At 57.9% G+C, this 12,032-nt stretch overlaps 1 protein-coding gene across 7 annotated transcripts in view; it reads left to right on the top strand.

Moving 5' to 3' along the window:
- The window catches only part of mboat1 (membrane bound O-acyltransferase domain containing 1), a 157,645-nt gene that overhangs the window by 58,892 nt on the left and 86,721 nt on the right, over positions 1-12,032 (top strand). For all 7 annotated transcript variants that reach the window (XR_005942688.1, XR_005942689.1, XM_041185162.1 and 4 more), the window contains one exon: positions 2,678-2,732. Coding sequence is in view for 5 of the 7 variants with exons in the window: in XM_041185162.1 (XP_041041096.1) it covers positions 2,678-2,732 (55 nt within the window). In the remaining 2 variants the exon portion in view is untranslated. The remainder of the gene's footprint in view (positions 1-2,677; positions 2,733-12,032) is intronic.

Below are 12,032 nucleotides of genomic sequence, written 5' to 3'. Positions count from 1 at the left end.
AAGAGGAGCAACTTGCAGATAAAACTTAGAAGGAACAGAAATGATGATGAAAGTAGACCAATTGTATATTATTAATAATTAAAAAAAAAGAGGGATTGGTGGCTGGAGGTGAGCATGCATTGTCTTCAGGGAATTTTTGTCTCACTCCTGTCAAGGGGTCCATCAGCTTTCTGAGCCTGTCTAAATTTGGAGCTGCGGTCAAGTCTGAGCCAGATTGGAGTTTTATGGAGTGTGGAGAATTGCTGACAGCAAGTCCTGGGCAAAAGAGGAAACTACTTTGTTTAAAGACAGCTTTGGGAATGGAGGCATAAAACTTCCATTTTAGGTCACACGATAGTGAGGTAGGGGATGTTGATAAAGGACCACAGGGGTTGAGGCGTTGAAGGTGACCTATTTGTTCTACTTAAGAGAATGTTGAAAAATCCCAATTTGGTAAACTCGGGCCAGAATTTTCACAATAACGGAGAGGGTCTCTGGTCTTTGGCTTAGCAAAAATGACACTCGAGTCCTAATTCTGGAAGTTCTGCACCCGAACCCAACACCTGCCATTTTTGACAGGGATGTGTGGGGATCGGGGGCAGGTTATAGTTTGTGTATCCATGGCTTACTGAAGCAGCTACACATGTAAAAATACAGCTCCCTTCAAAAAGATCCAATTTTCATTAGTGGCATGTCCAAAACACAATTTGGGACTTCACACTTTTCAAGAGAAGGTCGAAACTGACTGAAGTTCTTTGGAGAGTTGGGGTACCCTTTTGGATAGGTCCAGGGACATCTTTGGTCAAGAGGCCAAGTGCTCTTTGGGATTGTTAAAAGTAGACATGGGTGTGCCTAAAAAGTGAATAAACTCATTGGAACTGTCAAGTTGTCAAATCTCCTGGCCTTTAAATTAAAAAAACATAGTCTGTGGTTTTTAAAAGGAAATCAGTGCTTGCAATTTCACTCTCTGTTGACATAAGCCTGGGGGTTATCATTATAGGATTTGTGCCTCATTACTGATTCCACAGCCTATTATCACCTCATTGAGGTGCCTGTCAGTTGAGTTTTATTGACAGCTCCATGTAGTTATAAAGTCTTTGTTGGGCTATGAATACAAATGTTTGCTTTTATAAGGGATTAAGTAGTTGAAGGAATTTAAATGTAGTGATTGTTTTTCTTTTAACCAGTAAAATCATCAGTAGACACTTAGAGATTTATCTTGTTTCATCTCAGCATTGCTCCTGAAGTTTGCCCATGTTGGATACTGGGTGAGTTCGCATGGAGGGTGTACAGGCAAAGGGTGATGCATGGGGAACATGGGTTGGAATGAATTTACACTAATTTGGCAAAGGGGCTATAAAGTGCCATTGGGGATGAGTAGAGGGCTATAGATTGGCATTGGGGCTATACAAGGACATGGGTTGGATTGGGGCATAGGTTGGCATAGGTATGAGTGCCCTTGGAGTTGGGTAGAGGGGCATGAAGTGGCCTGGGTTGGCATGGGCGGGGTGTGGCAGGGGGGAAGTGAGTGCTAGAGGGCTGATTTTTTTTTTGCCCCGGTGGACAAAGTGCCAGAGCACCAAGGCTGTCTTTTCAGACATCCCTGCCTCCGCACCTGGCAGTCTCCACATTGTTTCAGGAAGTGGCGGGCCCATCTCCCGTTATCTGGGGCACTTTCTCCCGAGTTGTTATTTCCTGACTCTGCGCTCCTGACTTGGGAGCAAAAATTCAGGGCTCAGTCTCTAAGCTGTGGGTACTTTTGCTACTTTCCTCCTCTCTTTTTCTGATTACTGGTTCCTCTCTAACAACATTTTGTGACATTGCTTCTTCCCCGCAACCGCCCTGCTTTAGAGGCGACTAAGATTGGGTACTCCTAGTATGTGGATTTGTTGGCATTAAACTTTGTTCTGACACACAGTAGCCCAGTCTTTATATTGCTTATTCTTCACTCTTGTGCACTTTTTCACTTTCTCTCTTGAGTTCTTTTTTTTCCGTCTTTATAAGCAATTATTGCTCTCACTGTGCTGAACGCTGTGATACACGAACAGACCAGCAGCCAAAATTACAGTAAAAACAATTGCCTGTTTCAAGATTAACTTTTACGTTTTGAAGGAAGCTGCCATGCAGCAACTTTTTATGGAACGTTTCATTTGAGAAGTTAACCCCATGCAGTGATACATCTGGGTAGTAAAGCTGGTAGATTCAAAAACTCTAGTACCAAAGGGCCATTATTAATCTGCAAGAAGAGCTGTTTGTTATAATGTTTTAGCACTATTCCAATTCAAATCTTTTTTTAATTCTAAGGTGACCAGGCCACCTTGCAGGGCTCAACACCTTGGTCTGCTAGGCAGTTATAAGTTCATTTGATACTTAATTGGCACAGTGAGCTAGTGAATGTACTCCACTGTTATGGGGAGACTTGTGTTGGGAAGAAGAGGATCAAGGGGAAGCAGAGTATTGAGGGGCGGTCATCTGGCCAGGGTAGGGAATAGTCTGTGTTTCTGTCACTTTTATTGGTTTTAAATGTTGATGACTAGCATTTCTGAAACTTATACAAGTTCTGCATTGCTGTTAGTGGGCACAAACCACATGTTACTGGACTGTATAAATGGCTGTGATAGTAGTCTAGTCTAATGAAACTGACATACTTTCTGTCCCATCTTTTCCACTGATTATTTTTTGTTCTAATTTTCAAAAGGGCTGGGACGTAAAGATGAAGAACTCACAACTGAACAGCGCCGTCTTGCTGTTAGGTAGGTTCAGAAGACCTGCAATTGACTTCCCTCTTACATATTTGGCACAAGATGTAAGAAATTTGGATTCAGTTCATATAATTATTATATTTTTTTTAGTTAATGGTTTACCTTATGTGGTCGGGAAAACTAAATATTGATTTAGGGTGGGTGAGTTGAGTGAGTCACACAGACAACGTCCCTGAACCATGCAGCACGTGGATTTTCAACTAAAATTGCCTGTTCTAGCATAATCCAATTTGTCTTAGAAACCTGGAGCATTGAGCACCCATCCGTATGGACTACTGACGACATTTTCTACTGTAAATATCCAATCCAGATAGCTGACTGACCTAATGATCCATCCAAATATAGGACTGACCATTTTTATGATGCAAAGTGTAAGTTTGTGTATGTTGGTGTGGAGTGAGTGCTTGTGTGCATATGTGTGAGCGCAGTGAACATGTGTGAGCGTGTGGTATGTGTGTGTGTCAAAGAGACATATGGGGGTGTGTTTCTGTGAGAGGGGGATGTGAGTGTGATTGTCTTTGAGAGGGGGATATGTGTGTGTGTCAGAGGTAGAGAAGGTTGAGAGTGAGAGAGAGATGGGGCTGAGAGCATGAGTGTGATAGAGGGAGGGGTGAGAGCGTGGGTGTCTGAGAGAGGAGGGGCGAGAGCGCGCGTGTGAGGGGGGCGAGAGCGCGCGTGTGAGGGGGGGGGCGAGAGTGCGCGTGTGAGGGGGGGGCGAGAGTGCGCGTGTGAGGGGGGGCGAGAGTGCGCGTGTGAGGGGGGGGCGAGAGCGCGCGTGTGAGGGGGGGGCGAGAGCGCGCGTGTGGGGGGGGGCGAGAGCGCGCGTGCGGGGGGGGGCGAGAGCGCGCGTGCGGGGGGGGGCGAGAGCGCGCGTGCGGGGGGGGCGAGAACGCGCGTGTGGTGGGGGGGCGAGAGCGCGCGTGTGGGGGGGGCGAGAGCGCGCTTGTGAGAGGGGGGGACGAGAGCGCTCGTGTGAGAGGGAGGGGGGGGGGGGGGCGAGAGCGCGCGCCTGAGAGGGGGCTGAGGTGAGAGCGCGCGTTGGAAGGGGGGCGAGGCGAGATTGCGCGTCCGAGGGGGGCGGGGCGAGAGGGGGACGAGGCGAGAGCGCGCGTCCGAGGGGGCAGGGCGAGAGCGCGCGTCCGAGGGTGCGGGCCGAGAGGGGGGCGGGGCGAGAGCGCGCGTCTGAGGGGGGGCGGGTCGAGAGCGTGTGTCTGAGAGATGGGGTGGGGGGAGTGAGAGTGTGTGTGAGAGGAAGGGCGGGGGGGTGAGAGTGTGAGAGAGAGGGAGGGAGGGGAGTGAGAGCGTGGGTGAGAGAGGGGGTGGTGAGAGGGTGTGTGTGAGAGAGGGATGGGGGGGTGAGAGCGTGGGTGAGAGAGGGGGTGGTGAGAGCGTGTGTGTGAGAGAGGGACGGGGGGGGTGAGAGCGTGTGTGAGAGAGAGAGTGGGAGGGGGTGCAAGCGTGTGTGACAGAGAGTGTGGGAGGGAGGTGAGAGCGTGTGTGTGAGAGAGAGAGTGGGAGGGAGGTGAGAGCGTGTGTGTGAGAGAGAGAGAGAGAGTGGGAGGGGGTGAGAGCATGTGTGTGACAAAGGGTGGCAAGAGAGTGTGGGTGAGAGAGGAGGGTGAGAGTGTGCGTGAGGGATGGAGGGAGCGTGAGTGTATGTTTGTGAGAGGGAGGGAGGGGAGGGATTGTGTGTGTGTGAGAGGGAGGGAGGGGAGTGAGTGTGTGTGTGAGAGGGAGGGAGGGGAGTGAGTGTGTGTGTGAGAGGGAGGGAGGGGAGTGAGTGTGTGTGTGAGAGGGAGGGAGGGGAGTGAGTGTGTGTGTGAGGGGGAGGGAGGGGAGTGAGTGTGTGTGTGAGGGGGAGGGAGGGGAGTGAGTGTGTGTGTGAGGGGGAGGGAGGGGAGTGAGTGTGTGTGTGAGGGGGAGGGAGGGGAGTGAGTGTGTGTGTGAGGGGGAGGGAGGGGAGTGAGTGTGTGTGTGAGGGGGAGGGAGGGGAGTGAGTGTGTGTGTGAGGGGGAGGGAGGGGAGTGAGTGTGTGTGTGAGGGGGAGGGAGGGGAGTGAGTGTGTGTGTGTGAGGGGGAGGGAGGGGAGTGAGTGTGTGTGTGAGGGGGAGGGAGGGGAGTGAGTGTGTGTGTGAGGGGGAGGGAGGGGAGTGAGTGTGTGTGTGAGGGGGAGGGAGGGGAGTGAGTGTGTGTGTGAGGGGGAGGGAGGGGAGTGAGTGTGTGTGTGAGGGGGAGGGAGGGGAGTGAGTGTGTGTGTGAGGGGGAGGGAGGGGAGTGAGTGTGTGTGTGAGGGGGAGGGAGGGGAGTGAGTGTGTGTGTGAGGGGGAGGGAGGGGAGTGAGTGTGTGTGTGAGGGGGAGGGAGGGGAGTGAGTGTGTGTGTGAGGGGGAGGGAGGGGAGTGAGTGTGTGTGTGAGGGGGAGGGAGGGGAGTGAGTGTGTGTGTGAGGGGGAGGGAGGGGAGTGAGTGTGTGTGTGAGGGGGAGGGAGGGGAGTGAGTGTGTGTGTGAGGGGGAGGGAGGGGAGTGAGTGTGTGTGTGAGGGGGAGGGAGGGGAGTGAGTGTGTGTGTGAGGGGGAGGGAGGGGAGTGAGTGTGTGTGTGAGGGGGAGGGAGGGGAGTGAGTGTGTGTGTGAGGGGGAGGGAGGGGAGTGAGTGTGTGTGTGTGAGGGGGAGGGAGGGGAGTGAGTGTGTGTGTGAGGGGGAGGGAGGGGAGTGAGTGTGTGTGTGAGGGGGAGGGAGGGGAGTGAGTGTGTGTGTGAGGGGGAGGGAGGGGAGTGAGTGTGTGTGTGAGGGGGAGGGAGGGGAGTGAGTGTGTGTGTGAGGGGGAGGGAGGGGAGTGAGTGTGTGTGTGAGGGGGAGGGAGGGGAGTGAGTGTGTGTGTGAGGGGGAGGGAGGGGAGTGAGTGTGTGTGTGAGGGGGAGGGAGGGGAGTGAGTGTGTGTGTGAGGGGGAGGGAGGGGAGTGAGTGTGTGTGTGAGGGGGAGGGAGGGGAGTGAGTGTGTGTGTGAGGGGGAGGGAGGGGAGTGAGTGTGTGTGTGAGGGGGAGGGAGGGGAGTGAGTGTGTGTGTGAGGGGGAGGGAGGGGAGTGAGTGTGTGTGTGAGGGGGAGGGAGGGGAGTGAGTGTGTGTGTGAGGGGGAGGGAGGGGAGTGAGTGTGTGTGTGAGGGGGAGGGAGGGGAGTGAGTGTGTGTGTGAGGGGGAGGGAGGGGAGTGAGTGTGTGTGTGAGGGGGAGGGAGGGGAGTGAGTGTGTGTGTGAGGGGGAGGGAGGGGAGTGAGTGTGTGTGTGAGGGGGAGGGAGGGGAGTGAGTGTGTGTGTGAGGGGGAGGGAGGGGAGTGAGTGTGTGTGTGAGGGGGAGGGAGGGGAGTGAGTGTGTGTGTGAGGGGGAGGGAGGGGAGTGAGTGTGTGTGTGAGGGGGAGGGAGGGGAGTGAGTGTGTGTGTGAGGGGGAGGGAGGGGAGTGAGTGTGTGTGTGAGGGGGAGGGAGGGGAGTGAGTGTGTGTGTGAGGGGGAGGGAGGGGAGTGAGTGTGTGTGTGAGGGGGAGGGAGGGGAGTGAGTGTGTGTGTGAGGGGGAGGGAGGGGAGTGAGTGTGTGTGTGAGGGGGAGGGAGGGGAGTGAGTGTGTGTGTGAGGGGGAGGGAGGGGAGTGAGTGTGTGTGTGAGGGGGAGGGAGGGGAGTGAGTGTGTGTGTGAGGGGGAGGGAGGGGAGTGAGTGTGTGTGTGAGGGGGAGGGAGGGGAGTGAGTGTGTGTGTGAGGGGGAGGGAGGGGAGTGAGTGTGTGTGTGAGGGGGAGGGAGGGGAGTGAGTGTGTGTGTGAGGGGGAGGGAGGGGAGTGAGTGTGTGTGTGAGGGGGAGGGAGGGGAGTGAGTGTGTGTGTGAGGGGGAGGGAGGGGAGTGAGTGTGTGTGTGAGGGGGAGGGAGGGGAGTGAGTGTGTGTGTGAGGGGGAGGGAGGGGAGTGAGTGTGTGTGTGAGGGGGAGGGAGGGGAGTGAGTGTGTGTGTGAGGGGGAGGGAGGGGAGTGAGTGTGTGTGTGAGGGGGAGGGAGGGGAGTGAGTGTGTGTGTGAGGGGGAGGGAGGGGAGTGAGTGTGTGTGTGAGGGGGAGGGAGGGGAGTGAGTGTGTGTGTGAGGGGGAGGGAGGGGAGTGAGTGTGTGTGTGAGGGGGAGGGAGGGGAGTGAGTGTGTGTGTGAGGGGGAGGGAGGGGAGTGAGTGTGTGTGTGAGGGGGAGGGAGGGGAGTGAGTGTGTGTGTGAGGGGGAGGGAGGGGAGTGAGTGTGTGTGTGAGGGGGAGGGAGGGGAGTGAGTGTGTGTGTGAGGGGGAGGGAGGGGAGTGAGTGTGTGTGTGAGGGGGAGGGAGGGGAGTGAGTGTGTGTGTGAGGGGGAGGGAGGGGAGTGAGTGTGTGTGTGAGGGGGAGGGAGGGGAGTGAGTGTGTGTGTGAGGGGGAGGGAGGGGAGTGAGTGTGTGTGTGAGGGGGAGGGAGGGGAGTGAGTGTGTGTGTGAGGGGGAGGGAGGGGAGTGAGTGTGTGTGTGAGGGGGAGGGAGGGGAGTGAGTGTGTGTGTGAGGGGGAGGGAGGGGAGTGAGTGTGTGTGTGAGGGGGAGGGAGGGGAGTGAGTGTGTGTGTGAGGGGGAGGGAGGGGAGTGAGTGTGTGTGTGAGGGGGAGGGAGGGGAGTGAGTGTGTGTGTGAGGGGGAGGGAGGGGAGTGAGTGTGTGTGTGAGGGGGAGGGAGGGGAGTGAGTGTGTGTGTGAGGGGGAGGGAGGGGAGTGAGTGTGTGTGTGAGGGGGAGGGAGGGGAGTGAGTGTGTGTGTGAGGGGGAGGGAGGGGAGTGAGTGTGTGTGTGAGGGGGAGGGAGGGGAGTGAGTGTGTGTGTGAGGGGGAGGGAGGGGAGTGAGTGTGTGTGTGAGGGGGAGGGAGGGGAGTGAGTGTGTGTGTGAGGGGGAGGGAGGGGAGTGAGTGTGTGTGTGAGGGGGAGGGAGGGGAGTGAGTGTGTGTGTGAGGGGGAGGGAGGGGAGTGAGTGTGTGTGTGAGGGGGAGGGAGGGGAGTGAGTGTGTGTGTGAGGGGGAGGGAGGGGAGTGAGTGTGTGTGTGAGGGGGAGGGAGGGGAGTGAGTGTGTGTGTGAGGGGGAGGGAGGGGAGTGAGTGTGTGTGTGAGGGGGAGGGAGGGGAGTGAGTGTGTGTGTGAGGGGGAGGGAGGGGAGTGAGTGTGTGTGTGAGGGGGAGGGAGGGGAGTGAGTGTGTGTGTGAGGGGGAGGGAGGGGAGTGAGTGTGTGTGTGAGGGGGAGGGAGGGGAGTGAGTGTGTGTGTGAGGGGGAGGGAGGGGAGTGAGTGTGTGTGTGAGGGGGAGGGAGGGGAGTGAGTGTGTGTGTGAGGGGGAGGGAGGGGAGTGAGTGTGTGTGTGAGGGGGAGGGAGGGGAGTGAGTGTGTGTGTGAGGGGGAGGGAGGGGAGTGAGTGTGTGTGTGAGGGGGAGGGAGGGGAGTGAGTGTGTGTGTGAGGGGGAGGGAGGGGAGTGAGTGTGTGTGTGAGGGGGAGGGAGGGGAGTGAGTGTGTGTGTGAGGGGGAGGGAGGGGAGTGAGTGTGTGTGTGAGGGGGAGGGAGGGGAGTGAGTGTGTGTGTGAGGGGGAGGGAGGGGAGTGAGTGTGTGTGTGAGGGGGAGGGAGGGGAGTGAGTGTGTGTGTGAGGGGGAGGGAGGGGAGTGAGTGTGTGTGTGAGGGGGAGGGAGGGGAGTGAGTGTGTGTGTGAGGGGGAGGGAGGGGAGTGAGTGTGTGTGTGAGGGGGAGGGAGGGGAGTGAGTGTGTGTGTGAGGGGGAGGGAGGGGAGTGAGTGTGTGTGTGAGGGGGAGGGAGGGGAGTGAGTGTGTGTGTGAGGGGGAGGGAGGGGAGTGAGTGTGTGTGTGAGGGGGAGGGAGGGGAGTGAGTGTGTGTGTGAGGGGGAGGGAGGGGAGTGAGTGTGTGTGTGAGGGGGAGGGAGGGGAGTGAGTGTGTGTGTGAGGGGAGGGAGGGGAGTGAGTGTGTGTGTGAGGGGGAGGGAGGGGAGTGAGTGTGTGTGTGAGGGGGAGGGAGGGGAGTGAGTGTGTGTGTGAGGGGGAGGGAGGGGAGTGAGTGTGTGTGTGAGGGGGAGGGAGGGGAGTGAGTGTGTGTGTGAGGGGGAGGGAGGGGAGTGAGTGTGTGTGTGAGGGGGAGGGAGGGGAAGTGAGTGTGTGTGTGAGGGGGAGGGAGGGGAGTGAGTGTGTGTGTGAGAGGGGAGGGAGGGGAGTGAGTGTGTGTGTGAGGGGGAGGGAGGGGAGTGAGTGTGTGTGTGAGGGGGAGGGAGGGGAGTGAGTGTGTGTGTGAGGGGGAGGGAGGGGAGTGAGTGTGTGTGTGAGGGGGAGGGAGGGGAGTGAGTGTGTGTGTGAGGGGGAGGGAGGGGAGTGAGTGTGTGTGTGAGGGGGAGGGAGGGGAGTGAGTGTGTGTGTGAGGGGGAGGGAGGGGAGTGAGTGTGTGTGTGAGGGGGAGGGAGGGGAGTGAGTGTGTGTGTGAGGGGGAGGGAGGGGAGTGAGTGTGTGTGTGAGGGGAGGGAGGGGAGTGAGTGTGTGTGTGAGGGGGGAGGGAGGGGAGTGAGTGTGTGTGTGAGGGGGAGGGAGGGGAGTGAGTGTGTGTGTGAGGGGGAGGGAGGGGAGTGAGTGTGTGTGTGTGAGGGGGAGGGAGGGGAGTGAGTGTGTGTGTGAGGGGGAGGGAGGGGAGTGAGTGTGTGTGTGAGGGGGAGGGAGGGGAGTGAGTGTGTGTGTGAGGGGGAGGGAGGGGAGTGAGTGTGTGTGTGAGGGGGAGGAGGGGGAGTGAGTGTGTGTGTGAGGGGGAGGGGAGGGGAGTGAGTGTGTGTGTGAGGGGGAGGGAGGGGAGTGAGTGTGTGTGTGAGGGGGGAGGGAGGGGAGTGAGTGTGTGTGTGAGGGGGGAGGGAGGGGAGTGAGTGTGTGTGTGAGGGGGAGGGAGGGGAGTGAGTGTGTGTTGTGAGGGGGAGGGAGGGGAGTGAGTGTGTGTGTGAGGGGGAGGGAGGGGAGTGAGTGTGTGTGTGTGAGGGGGAGGGAGGGGAGTGAGTGTGTGTGTGAGGGGGAGGGAGGGGAGTGAGTGTGTGTGTGAGGGGGAGGGAGGGGAGTGAGTGTGTGTGTGAGGGGGAGGGAGGGGAGTGAGTGTGTGTGTGAGGGGGAGGGAGGGGAGTGAGTGTGTGTGTGTGAGGGGGAGGGAGGGGAGTGAGTGTGTTGTGTGAGGGGGAGGGAGGGGAGTGAGTCTGTGTGTGAGGGGGGGGAGGGAGGGGAGTGAGTGTGTGTGTGAGGGGGAGGGAGGGGAGTGAGTGTGTGTGTGAGGGGGAGGGAGGGGAGTGAGTGTGTGTGTGAGGGGGAGGGAGGGGAGTGAGTGTGTGTGTGAGGGGGAGGGAGGGGAGTGAGTGTGTGTGTGAGGGGGAGGGAGGGGAGTGAGTGTGTGTGTGAGGGGGGGGGGGGGAGGGAGGGGAGTGAGTGTGTGTGTGAGGGGGAGGGAGGGGAGTGAGTGTGTGTGTGAGGGGGAGGGAGGGGAGTGAGTGTGTGTGTGAGGGGGAGGGAGGGGAGTGAGTGTGTGTGTGAGGGGGAGGGAGGGGAGTGAGTGTGTGTGTGAGGGGGAGGGAGGGGAGTGAGTGTGTGTGTGAGGGGGAGGGAGGGGGAGGGTGAGTGTGAGTGTGTGTGTGAGTGGAGGGAGGGAGGGAGTGAGTGTGTGTGTGAGGGGGAGGGGGGAGTGGAGTGTGTGTGTGAGGGGGAGGGAGGGGAGTGAGTGTGTGTGTGAGGGGGAGGAGGGGAGGAGTGAGTGTGTGTGTGAGGGGGAGGGAGGGGAGTGAGTGTGTGTGTGAGGGGGAGGGAGGGGAGTGAGTGTGTGTGTGAGGGGGAGGGAGGGGAGTGAGAGTGAGTGTGTGTGTGAGGGGAGGGGAGGGGAGTGAGTGTGTGTGTGAGGGGGAGGGAGGGGAGTGAGTGTGTGTGGTGAGGGGGAGGGAGGGGAGTGAGTGTGTGTGTGAGGGGGAGGGAGGGGAGTGAGTGTGTGTGTGAGTGGAAGTGAGGAAGTGAGTGTGTGTGTGAGGGTTGGTGAGGGAGTGAGTGTGTGTGTGAGGGGGAGTAGGGGGAGTGTGTGTGTGTGTGTGAGGGGAGGGAGGGAGTGAGTGTGTGTGTGAGGGGGAGGGAGGGGGTGAGTGTGTGTGTGAGGGGGAGGGAGGGGAGTGAGTGTGTGTGTGAGGGGGAGGGAGGGGAGTGAGAGTGTGTGTGAGGGGGAGGGAGGGGAGTGAGAGTGTGTGTATGAGGGGGAGAGGTGGGAATGAGAGTGTGTGTGTGAGAGGGGAGTGAGTGAGTGAGTGTGTGTGTGTGTGTGTGTGTGTGTGTGTGAGAGGAGGTTGAGTGTGTGTGTGTGTGAGAGGAGGTTGAGTGTGTGTGTGTGTGAGAGGAGGTTGTGTGTGTGTGTGTGTGTGAGAGGGGTTGGGGGTGTGTGTGTGGTGAGAGGAGGTTGAGTGTGTGTGTGTGTGAGAGGAGGTTGTGTGTGTGTGTGTGTGTGAGAGGAGGTTGAGTGTGTGTGTGTGTGTGAGAGGAGGTTGAGTGTGTGTGTGTGTGAGAGGAGGTTGAGTGTGTGTGTGTGTGAGAGGAGGTTGAGTGTGTGTGTGTGAGAGGAGGTTGAGTGTGTGTGTGTGAGAGGGAGGTTGGTGTGTGTGGTGTGAGAGGAGGTGAGTGTGTGTGTGTGTGAGAGGAGGTTGAGTGTGTGTGTGTGAGAGGAGGTTGAGTGTGGTGTTGTTGTGAGAGGAGGTTGAGTGTGTGTGTGTGTGAGGGAGGAGGTTGAGTTGTGGTGTGTGAGAGGAGGTTGAGTGTGTGTGTGTGTGAGTGGAGGTTGAGTGTGTGTGTGTGAGAGGAGGTTGAGTGTGTGTGTGTGAGAGGAGGTTGAGTGTGTGTGTGTGAGAGGAGGTTGAGTGTGTGTGTGTGAGAGGAGGTTGAGTGTGTGTGTGTGAGAGGAGGTTGAGTGTGTGTGTGTGAGAGGAGGTTGAGTGTGTGTGAGAGGAGGTTGAGTGTGTGTGTGTGGGGGAGTTGTGTGTGTGTGTGAGAGGAGGGTGAAGTGTGTGTGTGGAGAGGAGGTGAGGTGTGTGGTGTGAGAGGAGGTTGAGTTGTGTGTGTTGTGAGAGGAGGTTTGAGTGTGTGTGTGTGAGAGGAGGTTGTGTGTGTGTGTGTGTGTTGAGAGGAGGTTGAGTGTGTGTGTGTGGAGAGGAGGTTGATTGTGTGTGTGTGAGAGGAGGTTGAGTGTGTGTGTGTGAGAGGAGGTTGAG

This window comes from Carcharodon carcharias, chromosome 3 (assembly GCF_017639515.1).
Source record: "Carcharodon carcharias isolate sCarCar2 chromosome 3, sCarCar2.pri, whole genome shotgun sequence".
Taxonomy (NCBI): domain Eukaryota; kingdom Metazoa; phylum Chordata; class Chondrichthyes; order Lamniformes; family Lamnidae; genus Carcharodon; species Carcharodon carcharias.
Note: the sequence above shows the minus strand (reverse complement) of the source record. Positions and strands in the feature narration are given on the sequence as shown.